Below are 17,477 nucleotides of genomic sequence, written 5' to 3'. Positions count from 1 at the left end.
GGCCAATCACTAAAGGAAAGAACAAATAAGGAAAAAAATCACAGTAGAATCACCACATTGGTTACATTTTTTTCTGCATTTAACATACTCTTAGGAAGTACTTTTTATCATAATGGAAGTTTTAAATTTTTACCTCTAATTGTCTACTATAGTATACATTCAAATTGTCCATAGTATATAATTTTAAAATCATAATTTACCTAAGATGATATGTCATGAGAACATGAACAAAAGTTTCTGCTGTTTTCACAAAAATATATAAATGATAATAAAGGAAATACAGAATAAATATATAAATATATAGCAATAATGAAGAGTACATAAATTGATTGTGAACTAATAATAAAGCCATTAATGAAAATATTAAAGTATTTTCGTAAGAATGGACAAGATATCTGGTGTGTTAATATAGATACCTCAGGAATAAAATTGAACATGTACAGGAATGTGGCATAAGCAAATGTATTAACTCATTTCAGTAGAAAAAGGATGGTGAGTTAATGACTTGTGCAGAAACTGTTTGTGATTACCTGGAAGTAGTTAAGATTAGGTTCCTACCTCATACTATAGATATTTTCTAAGTTTAGAAAACAATAATGTAACATAGATATTAAACAAATGTTTATGCAAATAAAGGTATCCAGAATTAACTCATTACTACTATATCATTTAAATGTATAACAAAACATGTCTAAGAGACAAAGCAGATATACAATGAATTAAGAAATATGTTTTACTATGTATAAAGGTGATTATAATATACAAATATATGTTAAAAATAGCTAAGAGCAAGGCAAATCATCCAAAGGATGAATGAGTAAAACATATAAATAAATAAATTTATAGACAAATCAAAATGGCCAATAAATTAAATAAAGAGATGACAACTTTCTGCATGTCAGAAATATGCATATGCACACACACATAGCATAAATAGAAATTAAAATAAAAAAATGCATACTTCTGACAAAAAAGAGAAATGTGTTGCTCCCATATTATTTTTTAAAATATTGATTATGACAAAATTTTTTAATCACCTTTGCTTTTTAAAACTTAATATGCCCTTTCATCTACCATTTTCTTTCCCTAGAAATGAAGACAAAACTATAGAAAATAGGCATACAAATAATATAAAATGCATTAATGGTTAGGGTGACAAAGTCCAGACACATCCACAGTGAATAGTCGCATTATTCAGAGTACATTCATATAACAGAATAGATTCCAGGTACGAAACAAAGAGTTACAACTATTTTTAAATTAATGCAGTATACAGAAACTTCAAGTGTAAATAATGTCACTGCATTATTAAAAAACAAGCAATGTATTTTTAAGTCTTTTACATGAAGAAAAATGTAAATAATAGACACTAATCATATTACACTCCTTTTTCTGTCATAAGAGTAGAGGTTGAAATAAAGGAAGTGGACAATAAAGAAAGAATTACTCAAAATAAGACTTTCACAAGAAAATCATATATATGATACTATTACAATAGATTGTGTAATTATGCTTGTATTTATATGTATATTTCTATTTATGTATTTATATGCATATATAAAAAGTTTGTTAGTCTTTAACATGTGACTAGTGGAGAGAATAGAAACAAGACAATGAAATCCTCTTGTCTTTTTAAGGAGAAGCTTTACCACTGACATTCTAATGCAAAAACAGGAGAGAATAATCATTAAATTTTTGTACTTAAATATAAGTTTATACAGAAACAGCCTTCAGGGAAATTAACATATCCTTTTGGATATTATCAGTAGGAAACACTTTTGAGTTTGAGGAATAAATGTGATTTTTTTTAATATTCAACTTTTATTTTTAATTTTATAAGACAGTGACTTAAATATAGTAAAAGGGTTCTATAGGTTTTTTCTAATTTCATAATTCTTATTAAGTGTATCACTGTATATTTTATTTGTTATCACTGGTGTGAATGCAAAATTTAGTGTTCCTATGCAGTAATAAGATTGATTTATTTCATGTTAATAACTAGCCTCTAAAAGAACTCCAAAGAAAAGCATTCTGGAAAATACAGACAGTTCTTAGTTATTTTGGAAAGAAAACAAATACATTGGAGTTAACAGATTTTATGGTAATTTCATGTATGATAAAACATTTTCAAAATTTTATAGTCACATCCCTAGATACTGAGAATAATATAAAATATTTTCTGTGAAAGAATATGAGGAAAGCTGGTTTTGTCTAATTTTACAATATGAATAAGCTTTTTTCCCAAAAATTAAAGATTGGCATAAGGAATAACTTTGAAACGTGCTTCTGTCTTCACTAGAAATAAATGAAGAGTAATGAGGTTACCATTGAACTTTTAAATATATACACAGAGAGAGCTCTACCAGTATGAATAAAAAGTAAAAATATTGACTAAAAATCAAAACCCATCAGATATCAGACTTAAAAAACTATCCCAATTTCTTCATAATGACAAGTAGCTAAATAATTTTCCTACTGTCAGATCTTCTAATGTGTGATTTATCTACAAATGAGTTTTAATTTCTTGAGAGTTATTTGTAAGGAGTCAAAAGTACCCTATAAATGTCACATTCTGTGACTTTAGCCTATATTCTCATAATTTCGTGAAATTAACAAATTTTATTGCACTCAATCACACACACACACACCAAAATCCAGAGTTTTCTGTTTAGAACTATTATAAATAAGTGATATTTGAGCAGCTTAGCTTTTGTCTCAATTAAGAAAACATTCACATAATAAACTTTCAATATCATGAATTTTCTTATGAACATTTATAATTTTTCCACTTTTCATTCTCCTATTACTCAATAGAAAATGTCCCAAAATTGAGTTTACTGCCACAATAAGATGGTAATTAAAATACATTTATTTCCATGGGCATTTGCTTCAGTCTGGCTAGATTTTGGTTGCTGGTTTTTTTTTTTTAATCTTTTCAACAATTTTAACTTCTTACTGAAATGCTTTTTACTCTTTGGACAAATTTCAAAGTCATAAAATAGTGAAAATCTCTGCACTCTCACCTAGTTCCTGTATAACACTGAAATGTTGGAAAACACTCATTTTCTTGATGTGATATCAAAAGTACAGAAAGAAGCACTAGTAAGTGCATGCCACTTTTCAGTGGAAATTTCAAATTGGATTGAGATAGCATTTTCTTGTATTGCAAACCCATTCTTTGAAAATTTTGAAATTCCCTTAATGCTTCTAAGAGATTCCCAGTGGGTTAGGTGAAATTAGTTCTACTAGGCATTAGGAGGTAATCAGCACATCATCCATACACAATTAGTTAATAACAATTAAACTTCATATTTTGTCCTCAGGGTGCATGGCAGGAGCTTGTTTATAAAATGTCACTTGGCAGTGTTTAGTCTAAACTTGTTTTCACTCCTCTTATTTCCTTTAGGACCATTAACCCAGACACCAAATGAACTTTATTTTATTTCCACTTAAAATTCCTTAAATTTCCTTAGAATGAATATATACAAATCTGAGCTCTTCACTATGACATTTCACTATGATCTTTCACTGTTGTGCCCCTAAACCAACTATCACCATATTCTCTGGATTTTATTTGCTAATGATGGCTTAAATCTTGAGATTTCTTTCCATTTTTCACCTCAAAATACAAGATATATTCATGTGCTTCCTGTATTTATTAAATAATTTCAAAACCTCACTATCTGCACCTAATACGGAATCACTGACACCAACTTATCTTCATACAATCCACACCTTTTCAACAATATTCCAGAGATACTTTCTCCTCACAATACATAATTTATTGCACATAAAATAACAAATATTATATCTAAGCCTGACTATCTTTATTTTTGTATTGAGAAACAGACCCAATGAACAATAACACAGAGTTGAAAGAATTCTGTCACTGGATCTGTATAATATTTACTGTAACAGTAACAACATCTATAGTAATCTTTGTATTACTTTTGCTTAGTTGTGACTAAAATGCCTGAGAGAAACAACTTAAATGAGGAAAGGTTCATTTTAGCTCATGGTTCCACAGGGTGAAAAATACATGGTTGTTTGGCTTTATTGATCCTGGGTACTTTGTGAGGCAGAATATCATGGCAAGAACATGTGGCAGAGAAAACTTCTTCACCTCATAGTGAACAGGAAGTAGAGTGAGGGAAGACTGGCAGGAAGCAGACTGGGTCCCAGGCATAACCAACAAATTCAGTCCCAGATGGCCTACTTCCTCCAGCTAGGTCCTGCTTCCTAAAGTTGCTGCCACCTTCCAAAATAGCACCACCAACTGGGGACCAAATGTTCACCAAATGAGCCTGTGAGGAACATTTCATATTCAAAACATAGCATTCTGCCCCTGCCCCATAAAGGTTCATGGCCAACTCAAAATGCAAAATGCAATTAGCCCATCTCCAACAGTCTCCAGTATCTTTAACACTCTAAAACTGTTCAAAAGTTTAAGTACAGAGGCTCAAGGAAAACTTATAGTTGTGAGACCCTACAAAATCAAATAAACAAGTAACATATTCCTATATAATAGCCCAGAGTAAACATTTCCATTTCAAAAAGGATGAATAGGGAAATGAGAAGAAAGGATAAGACCAAACCAAGATTATCAAATCCAATAGCTCCAAGTAGAGCATCCAGGATACCAAGTGGTGTGACGTGAGCTCCTGAGAGCTTAGAAAGACCCACTCCAAAGGCCTTGCTGCCTGCAGTACACATGCCTCTTTCTTATGCTCACTGTATTTATTGCTTCTGGCTTTCCTCAGCAGATGTTCCACTGTTATGAAATCTACAGTATCCTGGGATCTCTGTTGTACCTTAGGCTTCAGCCTCACCACTCCATGCAAGGACCTGTCAGGTGTTACCTTAAGGAATCCTTACCCTGCCACACATTAACTGGCTTCATAGGCCTTCCTTTGAAATATAGGAGTGTTTCCTTGACCCTATAATCCTTGCATTCTACATGCCAAAAAAAAAAACAGCATCATAGGGACAATGTCAAGGTCTACTGATAGCTCAAGTAAAATCCAGTGCCCTTGGGCCACAACTGCAATGGGTTCTGGGTGACTGGGTGGTTGGACCCAAGAAAATATTTCCATAGGTGGGCCTATGTAAGAAGGAGCTCTGGTGCTTTTCTCAAGGGATAACCTTTCCAATAAGTTTATTTTACTCCCTGAAGCCTATAATAACTGGGGTCTGGCCAATTCCCAAGATGCCCTCAAGGCATCTTTCTTATTGTCCCAGTGCATAGTGCTGATTTCACTTTTTATGATGTAATCCTCCTTCACACCGTTCTTATCTGCAACACTAAACTGCTCCTTTGAAAAATGCAATTTTCACATCTTTCTGCCCTTCTTTTTGCTCCCAATTCTCATGCTAAATCTGACAAAAAGCATCCAGTAATACCCACAACACAGCCTGAATGCTATGCTATTCTTGATACTTCTTATGAAAAAATAATTCCATTACTTTTAAATTCATCCTCACTCAAAATCTCAGGACACTGACAAAATGTGGACACACTCTTTGGCAAAGTGTAACACATGTGGCCTCTAGTTTAATTCCCAATAGAGTCCTCATTCTCATATGAAACCTCATTATTCTGTCATTCACTTTCCAAATGATTCTTGACATTCTGGTCATCTGAACTCCTACCAGAATTTCCCATCAACTTGAGTGCACGGCATTCTAAGCTTTCTCTAGATTGTTTTTTCAAACTTTTCTAAATTCCTCCCACAAACCAGTTTGAAAAGAATTAAGAAAGAAACACATGGTTATGTTTATACAGAGTAATGACCTTACTTTGCTGGAATAAATTTTTTCTATTAGTTATTTTTGTATAACTGTGAACAAAATGTTCATAGAAACAATTTAAAAGAAGAAGGATTAACTTTGACACATGGATTCAGAAGGATCCATGTTGGATGGCTTCATTGATTCTGAGCTCTTTCTTCACTTCACGGCAGACAGGAAGCAGAGTGAAAGGAAGGTATTGATAACCATAACCTTCAAAGTCACACCCCCAGTAACCTACTTCTTCTAAAAGTCCCACTTCCAAAAGTTTTTATCACCTTGCAAAAAAGTATCAGCAGCTAGGAACCAAATATTTAACACATGAACTGGTGAGGGACATTGCATGTTCAAACTGTACAATAACCATACAATAACCAAAATCTGGGTGCACTGACATAATAGAGGTGTCTGTCTATGTAAAGTATTAAGTGCATGCTTCTAACAGCCAGATTATTCATCTTCAGTTGGGGATTAAGAATCCTACAGCTGGGCACTAGTGGCTCATACCTCTAATCATAGCTACTCAGAGGGCAGAGAATCCAAGGAGTGCTAGTTCACAAGAACCTTTTTCAACAAAAACCTTCACAAAAACAGGCTGGTGGATTGATTCAAGATGTAAGCCCTGAGTTCAAACCCCAGGGCCAAAAAACAAAGTCCTACGTTAGAAAGAAAGCAAATGAGAAGGTTAATCTGTTCAATGTACAGTACATGCATGTGTAAAGCAACATGATATAACCCACTTATAAAATTATTATGCACTATTAAAAGTGGATATTAATAAAAGAAGAAGAGGAAGAACAGAGGGAAGAAAATTTCAAGTACTGAAAACTAAAAAATTCCCCAAAAAATTGTCCTACATTACTTCTATCTCATCACTCAAGCATTTTCCACACATGACTTACTTCAATATCTGCACTCTCTATATCAAAGTAGGAGAAAGTTCACAATAGGTTCTGAGTATAAGGTGGTATTCTGGCATTAGCCAGAAATGTAGATGCATTTATAACTCTCAATACTAAAATCAAGCCTGAGACTACAGCTGCAGAGAGGCTGTGTATCTAGAGGGGAAAAGTAGATTTAGTGATCATCTCAGAGTTTCTATTGTTGTATTTCCTCTGCTTATCATTTGTCAGTTTTATACTTCTTTCTATGCATAAGATATTTTCCATCTCCCTTAAATGAGTCAAATCAAATTTCCATCTTCTCCCTGCCTCAATAAAAAGATAAGATCTCCAGGTGAACCACTGCTCTCTCCAATAAATCTAGTTGTGAATGTACTTTGTTTGGATGCCAAAAGCATATCATTTTTTGCATCGTGTCATAATTACACACTCCCAAAGTACTTATCTGTCATTCTGTGGCCCACACAAACATTACAAAGGTGTCGAAAGTGTGTATCAGGTCTAATAATATGATATCATCATTATAATGTGCAAGGCCACTGTTCTGCAAAATGTCCACAAAATAAAAACTCCTTCAGACAATAGAAGAAGTAGCATAGTCTTAAGGCAAGACTATCAACAGATACTGTTGTCCATTCCAGACTTTCTGCAAAATGCTTAAACAGCTGGACACTGGTGACTCACACCTGTAATCCTAGCTACTAGGAAGATAGAGATAAGGCGAATCATGGTTTGAGGCCAATCTGAGCAACCAGCCTGAGCAAATGATTCAAGAGATCCTATCTCAAAATACCCAACCCAAAAAAGAACTAGCAATGAGGTTCAAGTGGTAGAGCTCCTGCTAGCAAACAAGAAGCACTGAGTTCAAGCCCAAGTACCACCAAAAAAATAAATGTTTATACTGATTCATTACCATCACTGAAAATAATACATTTCCAACATCAAAATTCGCTTTTCTTACATCAGAGATATTGAAGTACACATCTGAAAAAAAAATGCATACTACAACATGGGTAAATGCATGAGTGTTAACTATTATTGTTCATAACTGTTATGGTTTTTGTAGAGACTATGACAGAAAAACAGAGATGTGAGAATCAACAACATTACAGTCTTTGAATCTCTGAAAATATCACTTATGACTAATATTGAAATCACTGATATTTCATTTTATACTAACGTCTGATATGCTTCTCTGGAACATACCAAAATATGCCAGTGACTAAAGACATCAGACTCAATCATTCTCATGCATATAAACCTATTAAGGACTATTTGGACTTGGTTTCTTTTTTTTAAATGTCTTATTTTTAGCATCCAGTTGGGTGTGTGTGTCTCTTAGGCACGTTTGGAGCCCTCTAGTGGCGGCCCAAGAGGGAGCCTGGTGGAGTGGTTATCTAGAAAGCCTGTAGAGCTGGGGCCTGGCTCCGCCCGAGGGGCGGGGATGCCAGCGGACTGGGGACGCGGCTGTCTCACGCCAAGCTCAAGCCCCGTGGAGGGGCGGGGATCCTGGTGGGGCCTGGCTCTGGTCATCGCACTGGAGCTGGGGCCCAGCAGAGCCTGAGGGGCGGGGTGCTCCAGGGGCAGAGAGCCCTGCGGAGCAGAGCAGTGGTTCTGCAGGTCTACAGGGTGGGGATTAGGTAGGCCAGCTGTTATTTTATTGCATCGTGGAGTGGAGAAGCCTTTCACGATCTAAGGGTTCAGAGTGCCCTATTTTTGGCTCTCTCTTGTGCTTTACCTCAGCCAAGCGTGTCTCCAGCATCTCCGCAGGGCCCCTGGTTCAGGAGCTCACAAGGTCTGCGGCTCTGTCTCAGTCGCCATCTTGATGGATTTATACACATATGACCACTGCTGACAGAAAGCATGGTTTTAAATGTTACAGCTGCCTTTATGATAAGTTGTGATATTTTGCTTAAAACATATTCTTTATCACTTTGGAAAAATTAGTAGAGTTTTTTGTTTTTAAATAGTAGTTTTTTGTTTATCTTCTAGATAAATTTGAATTTCCTAGTTAAATGATTTCCTTATTTTCCTTTAAATATGATCAATTTTATATGTTAACTTGCAAAAGTGAACACTTTACTAGATCAAATCCCCCTAAATGGTAATATTATGGATTTTAATATTTTGCCACTTTTTATACAGCTCATTAAAAGTTTTCAGTTTTTAACAAAAATACATCAGTCATTTATGTTTCTTGCCAAGTTGAATCATACATAAATATGTAGATATATACATAAAGATACATACATACGTACATCTCTCTCTCCATACACACATTTTCATTTCTTTTTCCTAGTGTAAATTTGGGGAAGTGGGTTGTTTCAAAACATGCAGTTTAAATTGGTACAATTTTCCAGAGCGCATATTGCAAATTTGGAAACAGTTCCTTAAGAGTGTGCACACATCAATGCAGGTTCATGTATGAGCAAAAAGTGGGAGAAATATACACCAAAAATTAACTGTATTGTTCAGTCACATTGTAACAATTTGTTTTCTTCTTGAGTCTCTAAATTTTCATATTTTTCTACAGCTAATCAATAATACTTTTGTTTTCAGAGGTAATAAAAAGTATAGTTGAATATGGGTAATTGGTATGAGAGAAGACATTTGTTGATTAGTCTGCTATGCCCAATAGATTGACCTTAACCTATAGGGAAACTTTTTGTGGCAGTGAGGGAGTTTCAGTATTTACTTTATAAACAGGGTTCAAGATGAAAAGGAATAAATAGCATTTGCTTCAAATGTCATTTTGGAAGGAAAAGTAACTTGGCATGAATAATTTTGTTTAATGCCTTTGTTCTTGCACCTTAAGCATTCATGAAAATTTAAATTTATGGCATCCATACATCTCCTTAGAGGAACTAGGTGAGAATACAACGTTTTATTTTATTGTATTTTTTCATTTAAAGCTGTGTCATCTCAGTACAAGAGATTCTTATTATCAAAAATAATTTTAACTTTTTTTTATCCCCTCCTTTCTTTTGAGGGGGCTTCATTATTCTTATTTCATGCATGTAAGAGAGGAGATGAATATGCTCAAAGTAGAGTCTATGGATACAAGAAAAATATCACGACCACCTCCCTTTGTATAATTAACCTATGTTAATAATAATTTAAACTGCCTCATATTTAAGGAAGAAGTGTTTTTCAGATGATTTAGCTGCCAAAGAGAACACTAAAAAAGTTCTAAACTAAAAATCTAAATAAAAATTTTATGCAATTTCTTTGAATTCTGATGAATACAAAACTTGATTTGTAGAATAATTTGAGCTAAGTGATTGGGTTGCAGTCTGTGTTTTAACTACTTTTCTATGTTGCCTACTAAAAAGTAAGAAAAGTCATGGGGTTCATAGAGTGGGTAGAAATGTACATTGGAAAATCCAAAGAATTACTAGGCAAACCTTAAGGCAAAGTTCATAAAGCAATTTTGGAAGTAGAATTGAGATACAAGGCTTCTAAAATTTTAAGAAATTTTGGTTCACATTTTCTTAGGATAATAATGAGTTATAGCACAATCTGTTAAATATTTTTATAGTGTTTTTAAAAGTATATTCATTCTGACCTTTAATTAATTAACTTCCTTATTTTGTGGTGCTGGGGGTGGAACCTAAGGCTTTGCACATGGAGATATATGGCAATGCATCCCCACCTCTGACCTTTACTTTTGAAATGTCCCAGAATCAGGAAGATTTTCCAGTAACTGAGGATCACAGACATATGTAGTGTCTTAGGATATCTTTCTCCTCATCTGGCTCTTGTTTCTGATAGCATTCCTGGAAATATGCAGAAAGCAAGAGTTCACCACAGATACAGAGTCAGTTTCATAGTGAAGATAGAAAATAAAGTTTATCTAATAATTTTGGAGAATTGAAGCAGCATGCTTACTGATCTGGGCAAACACTACTAGCTTCTTAATTTGTTTCAATGTCTAATAAAAACATCAAATAAATATCCTCTTTTTCTATTACTAATGAAAAAAGAGAACTCTTCCACAAAATAGTCTTCTAAGAAGGATGGAAACTAGGTGCCATTCTGTGCAAAATACCCAAATTTTATTTTATTTTCACTTTTCCAAGTTTAATATTCTCAAAACTGTGTTTAGTTTCATTTTTAAAAACAATATTACCTTCATTACGTTTTCCATATTATCCCTTCAAGAGTTACAAAGAGGTATTTTAAGTAACACTTGTTTCAGGCCAGCACAGACTTTGGGAATAAGGACTTTATGTTTTTACAAAGTTAGTGACTGAGTAATAGAAGTAAAAATATGTGTTTGTTTGACGCCTACTTGACTGGTCTTGTAATAAGCTGGGAGCTTTGAATGCAAGACTTGTCCATATTCCCTTGAATGGTTATACACTTATGCCTGCTATTTCTAAGTGGGTTGTGCCTACTATAGATCACAAGTGCAGGAATTTAAATACATAAACCATACCTTATGTCCACATTCATGCACAATTTTTCATTAGAGAAATATGCTGTGATGATGCTTACTTGTGCAGATTTATAACCCCTACCAGTTTTCTAGATTCATAAAACTCCTCCATGAATTATAGCTTGGGGCTTTTTCTGTCTTGTCTATCTTTATCTTAGTCATTGCCTGTTCATTTGTCTCAGCTTTTCTTCTCACTTAATTTGCTATATAAATAAAATTATAATTTGAGCATTTATTAAATCCAGATATTTTGAAAACACTGGTCATTGTTTGTACTGTAATGCACTTTGTTATACTACCCACCATGTGATAGTTCCACTTTTAAAGGGTCAGGAAATGAAAAATCCTTATAATTACTTTAGAACTCTGTGCCTCTGAAATATTTCATGTCATTCCTAGTGAAAGAGTAATTGTCCCCATTGACCTCTTTAATGATATCTCATAGAGGCATACCAAGTTGACAAATAAACTGGCTAATGTCTTTTTTTTTCTTTTTTTCTGAAAACAGGTTAGATTTTCCCATAATAAGCTCAGTATCAGAGTTACAGGTATATGTAATTTGGTTAAGAATTTCAGTGCTCTCTCTTAAGAGGTACTAAATAAATTTTGTTGAGCAAATGAATGAATGATTGGGTTCACATATGAAATATATTTCAGGTAGAATAATAGTATATTAGGAATATGGCAGACTTTGAGTAATGTATAGTCAAATAAATTGCTTTGATCAAATAATATTTTATTGAGAGAAAATAGTGGAAATGGGAATTTAAGTTATTATCCTATTATTCAGCTTACTGATGTCTTACAGGAAAGAATGAGATATGTCATAAGTAGGAAAGATAGCACCCATTTTGTGCAATAAGATATAAAAATTCCTGCAAAGAGAGGACAGGAAACTACCTCTGTAGCTACCATTATCTCAAACAAGCTAAAATGTCATGTTTTTCATTTGATCTTTTCTCTTCTGCAAAATCAGACAACAGGAGGGCAGAACAAGTCCTGCCCATGGGGGAGGGCTGGCACCAGTGGGAAGGAGAGGTGATGGGGAAAGGGGGTAGGAGGGTGAATAAGGTGCAAAAAATATGTACATGTGTGTAAATGCAAAAATGATACCTGTTGAAACTCCTCCAGTAATCCGGGTGGAGGGAGGAAAGGAGAAAAGGAGAAAGGTGGAAGGGGTGAATTCAAGTATGATATATTTGATACATTATAATAACCTGTGTAATGCCACAATGTACCCCACCTAGCACAACAATAAAGGAAAAAAAGAGAGGAAACTCATTTTTTTTATTGTTTTATTATTCATATGTGCATACAATGCTTAGGTCATTTCTCCCCCCTGCCCCCACCCCCTCCCTTACCACCCACTCCGCCCCCTCCCTCTCCCCCACCCCCTCAATACCCAGCAGAAACTATTTTGCCCTTATCTCTAATTATGTTGAAGAGAGAGTATAGGCAATAATAGGAAGGAACAAGTGTTCCTGGTTGAGATAAGGATATCTATACAGGGAGTTGACTCACATTAATTTCCTGTGCGTTTGTGTTACCTTCTAGGTTAATTCTTTTTGATCTAACCTTTTCTCTAGTTCCTGGTCCCCTTCTCCTATTGGCCTCAGTTGCTTTTATGGTATCTGCTTTAGTTTCTCTGTGTTGAGGGCAACAAATGCTAGCTAATTTTTTAGGTGTCTTACCTATCTTCACCCCTCCCTTGTGTGCTCTCGCTTTTATCATGTGCTCAAAGTCCAATCCCCTTGTGTGTTTGCCCTTGATCTAATGTCTGCATATGAGAGAGAACATATGATTTTTGGTCTTTTGGGCCAGGCTAACCTCACTCAGAATGATGTTCTCCAATTCCATCCATTTACCAGCGAATGATAACATTTCATTCTTCTTCATGGCTGCATAAAATTCCATTGTTTATAGATACCACATTTTCTTAATCCATTCGTCAGTGGTGGGGCATCTTGGCTGTTTCCATAACTTGCTATTGTAAATAGTGCTGCAATAAACATAGGAGTGCAGGTGCCTCTGGAGTAACATGTGTCACAGTCTTTTGGTTATATCCCCAAGAGTGGTATTGCTGGATCAAATGGTAGATCAATGTCTAGCGTTTTAAGTAGCCTCCAAATTTTTTTCCAGAGTGGTTGTACTAGTCTACATTCCCTCCAACAGTGTAAGGGGGTTCCTTTTTCCCCGCATCCTCGCCAACACCTGTTGTTGGTGGTGTTGCTAATGATGACTATTCTAACAGGGGTGAGGTGGAATTTTAGCGTGGTTTTAATTTGCATGAGAGGAAACTCATTTAAATCTAAGCCAAAGTCCTGTTCCACAGATACTTCCATAAAATATAATATTATTTATTATTTATTTTAAATTTCATATATTTATCTATTAATATATTCAATTTTAAGGTATTTATGAGTGGCAATTTATTGGATCAAGTCAGTTAATGTTTGTAGTCTTCTTCATAATCCTTCAAGAAATAAGGTTTAGAAATACATCTGACTTCTTAAATTATTTATAAACTCTTAACATTTTAGATGTGTTTTTAAATGGAGAATCACTGTACCTTTACATTTCCTTGTACTTATTAATATGAGTAAAGGACATCTGAAACAAAGGAATTCTGATTGCATTCCAAAATCACTTTACATGAACCTTGATTAATTTTTTTCATTACTCTCTCATTGCAGAGATTGACCTGAGCAGATGTGATGGATACAAACGAAACTCTGGTCACTGAGTTTGTCCTCACAGGACTTACAGATCATCCAGGGCTACAGGTGCCCTTGTTCTTGGTGTTTCTTGCCATCTACCTCATCACCATGGTGGGCAACCTTGGACTCATTGCTCTCATCTGGAAGGACCCCCACCTTCACACCCCCATGTACTCATTCCTCAGTAGTTTAGCCTTTGCAGATGCATGCACTTCATCCTCTGTGACCCCCAAGATGCTTCTAAATTGTTTAACTAAGGACCACAGGATATCTCTTGTTGAGTGCTTCACACAATATTACTTTTTTTGTTATAGTGCAACCACAGAACTCTTCCTCCTGGTAGTGATGGCCTATGACCGCTATGTCGCCATATGTAATCCCTTGCTTTATCCAGCGGTGATGTCCAACAGACTCTGCACTTCATTGATAAGTATGTCATACATCATTGGTTTTCTGCATCCCATAATTCATGTAGGTTTACTATTTAGATTAACTTTCTGCAAGTCCAATATAATAGATCATTTCTACTGTGAAATCATACCACTATATGCAATTTCTTGCATTGACACATCAATTAATAAATTAGTGCTTTTTATTTTTGCCACATTTATACAAGAAGTTTCCCTTGTGAGTATCTTAGTCTCTTATACCCGTGTCCTCTTTGCCATCCTGAAAAAGAAGTCTGAGAAGGGCAGAAGCAAAGCCTTCTCCACATGCAGTGCTCATCTGGTCTCTGTCTCTTTGTTTTATGGCACTCTCTTCTTCATGTATGTGCGCCCTGGGATAGGCCCAGATGAATATCAAGATAAAATGTACTCACTGTTCTACACCATTATAATTCCTCTGCTAAACCCCTTTATTTACAGCCTAAGAAACAAGGAAGTTTCAGGTGCACTGAGGAAAGTTATACAGAAATAAATATTTTTTAGCAAACTATCATTAATCTTTTCATTTTTCTATTTGTTTAAATTAATTATAGAATAGTGTACATTTTTGTACATAGCAAGAGCCCAATACATATTGTTTAATGAATTTTTTAAAAGGCTAGATATGTTTGTCCTGGCTATTAAGTCATTATGGTCATCAAAGTGGTTAATGAAGTTTCAGAACAGATCTGAATTTCTTCTTGTTTTAAATCCATACTTAAAAGTGAAACTAAAATTGGAATCATCACATGAATGAACTCTTGTGTTTTTAAATGCATATATTTTAAATTCTTTTGAAATTACTTTCTCTTTAAATTAGACTTGAGATGTGTAAATCCTGTATTTAAAAGTATTTATGCCCTCCTAAATTATTCTCAAGCAAGATATTTTTCTAATTCTTTGTAGATATATTGTTATCAATATAAAAACAATCTGTAAATTAAATGATGATCGGAGTAAATATAGAACATATCCTTTTTAAAAATAAGTTTATGTAGTTTAAAGCTAATATTGAAAAGGCAATTATATTTTATCACATTAATGAAAAGATGTACACATTTAATAATTAATATACTTACAATGATTTGAAGTTATATTATGCCTTTAGATTATAAAAATATCCAGACATAAAGGCCCACTCTGCAGAAGCAGAAGGATGGAGATTTCTAGCTCAGCACAGACAAAATTAAAAAGACCCTGTATCAAAAACAAAATGACCAGGGGCATGGCTCAAATGGTGGAGTTCTTGCCTAACAATCTGAAGGGCCTGAGTGCAATTACCTGTACCACAAAAGATTATAGAATTTGTCCATTCTTTTAAAAATTTATCTTTTAGTCTAATGAATAAACTTACTCAGCACCTGAATACAGTTTTGTTTTTGAAACTGACAGTTACCTAAAATATCTTGTGTGGTTAATCAACTGTCAGTTAAATAAAATTAATTACTTCTTTACCAAAGCATCATATGTTTTCTCTCTGACCATTTTGCTAATAGATACGCTCTGTTTCCTGACCTTATTATATATGGCTTTATGAATATACACAACAAAGGAAAGATTTCTCCTTAATCTTGACATAATCTTTTCATTCTTTTTTGGAAAAAAAACCTTAAAAAATAGTAATTTGTTGAGTCCTATTACCCAAAGGCCAAAGTGGGGCAGACTCTCTACAGTTTCCTAGGGACTCAGTTTCTTCAGAATTCAACTCTTCTAACTGCTTCTGTACTGTGCTTTCAGCTTTTCTTTAAGGAGTCACTTGTAATTACATAATCTCTGCAAATATTATTTATACATGTATTTGTACATTTTATTGTAAAGACTGTCTGTGAACTTTATACCTTTACTATTTCAAAAATAATCTCTACTAATTTTGGGTGTGACCTGGAGATCACATTTATTACCTTCTACATACCTTCTTTAGTCAAAATTATATAAAGCAAACTTGTCATCCTCATAAACATAAGAACATAGTCAATGGGGACAATATTTTTGCAAATACTAAACAATGAAAATTTAATTTCCTGTTTTGACAAGGTTTTTAAATGAATCTTCTAGAGGGAAAAAGTTAGTGTTTGACTTCTTGCAAGATGGTCTGAGGAGTATATCTTCTAAATTTATTCATGTCCTCTTTGTTTTGTCCTCTTGGTTATTTCACTGAGTTTGGTGAGATTAGTTCCTGGTCTTTCTTTCTGAGATTAGAAGGCTTTCAACTTCTGTTAGAAGAGAGCTATGATAATATAGTTCTACTGGAAAAAGCCATCTCTTTTGGTCCTAGTGAGATTTTGAAGAAAAGACAGAAGATGATATCTGTTGGGTAAGATCAGGCAAGTGGCTAATGATTTCCACCTATGGAGACGATGGAGATTTTGAAGTGGAACACGAAGATCATATATATTATATATTTATATATGAGGTAGTTAGTGTGTTTTCTGTTTCTATGCACAAATTACTATAAGTTTTCTGTTTTAAACAACACAAGATTAGGGAGTACAAAATTATTACATGGAGATCACTAGGCTCAAATCAGTTTAGGTAGGTCTGCATTACTTTCTGTTGGTTCTAGAAGAAAATTTGTTTTTTGCCTTTCCCGATTGTAGGCTCCACACACACTTTGATCTTGATCTCTTTCCTCCATATTCTAAGATAGCATTCTGCACCTCCCTGTGCCTGTCTTTTATCCTTACAATTTCCTTTGACCCTGAATTTTTTTGCCACTTTGGGTTCCTTGTGTTAACACTGGTCAACTCACTAGCAATATCAATGGCATACAGAACAAAAATTCTCCTTTTCCAGGTGACCAAATATATTCACAACTTCTGGAGATTAGGATGTAATATCTGTGAGGGCCAATTAATTTTCTCATTTTAGGTGGATTCAGAAGAGTCTTTTTGACTAGATTCCAAATTACTAAAGTTGGGATGGATGATTTCTGGATCTTCCTTTCCTGAGTTCTTCAAAACATATTTTGTTTCACACAGTGCATAAGCAGAAGACACTATGATTAGTGTTGGAAACTGCTCACATCACCACATTGCATGATAAAACCCTGGAAATTCCTGCCTTAACCGAAAGCAGACAGTATATCCACTTCTGCAAAGGATAAGACTTCAAACTGCTGGGTGGATTGGGACATGTAATTAGAGGATATTTTAGAGATAAGGAATTACACTGAATCTCTAGTTTGTTTTGGAAAATGTGAACATTTCTC

The 17,477-nt window shown here is 34.4% G+C and overlaps 1 protein-coding gene across 1 annotated transcript; it reads left to right on the top strand.

Annotated features, from left to right (window-relative positions):
• The first annotated feature begins 13,841 nt into the window (after positions 1–13,841).
• On the top strand, positions 13,842–14,762 carry LOC109675553 (olfactory receptor 5AC1-like). The gene has a single exon (XM_074072359.1). It carries the CDS (start codon positions 13,842–13,844, stop codon positions 14,760–14,762), a length of 921 nt encoding a protein of 306 aa, XP_073928460.1.
• Positions 14,763–17,477: the final 2,715 nt, after the last annotated feature.

This window comes from Castor canadensis, chromosome 5 (genome assembly GCF_047511655.1).
Source record: "Castor canadensis chromosome 5, mCasCan1.hap1v2, whole genome shotgun sequence".
Classification (NCBI taxonomy): Eukaryota; Metazoa; Chordata; class Mammalia; order Rodentia; family Castoridae; genus Castor; species Castor canadensis.
The sequence above is the reverse complement of the archived record's forward strand: the minus strand, read 5'-3'. Positions and strand labels throughout refer to the sequence as shown.

Excerpts from the sequence above, each read along its gene's own strand:
- LOC109675553 (XM_074072359.1), top strand. The coding sequence starts at position 13,842 with ATGGATACAAACGAAACTCTGGTCACTGAGTTTGTCCTCACAGGACTT.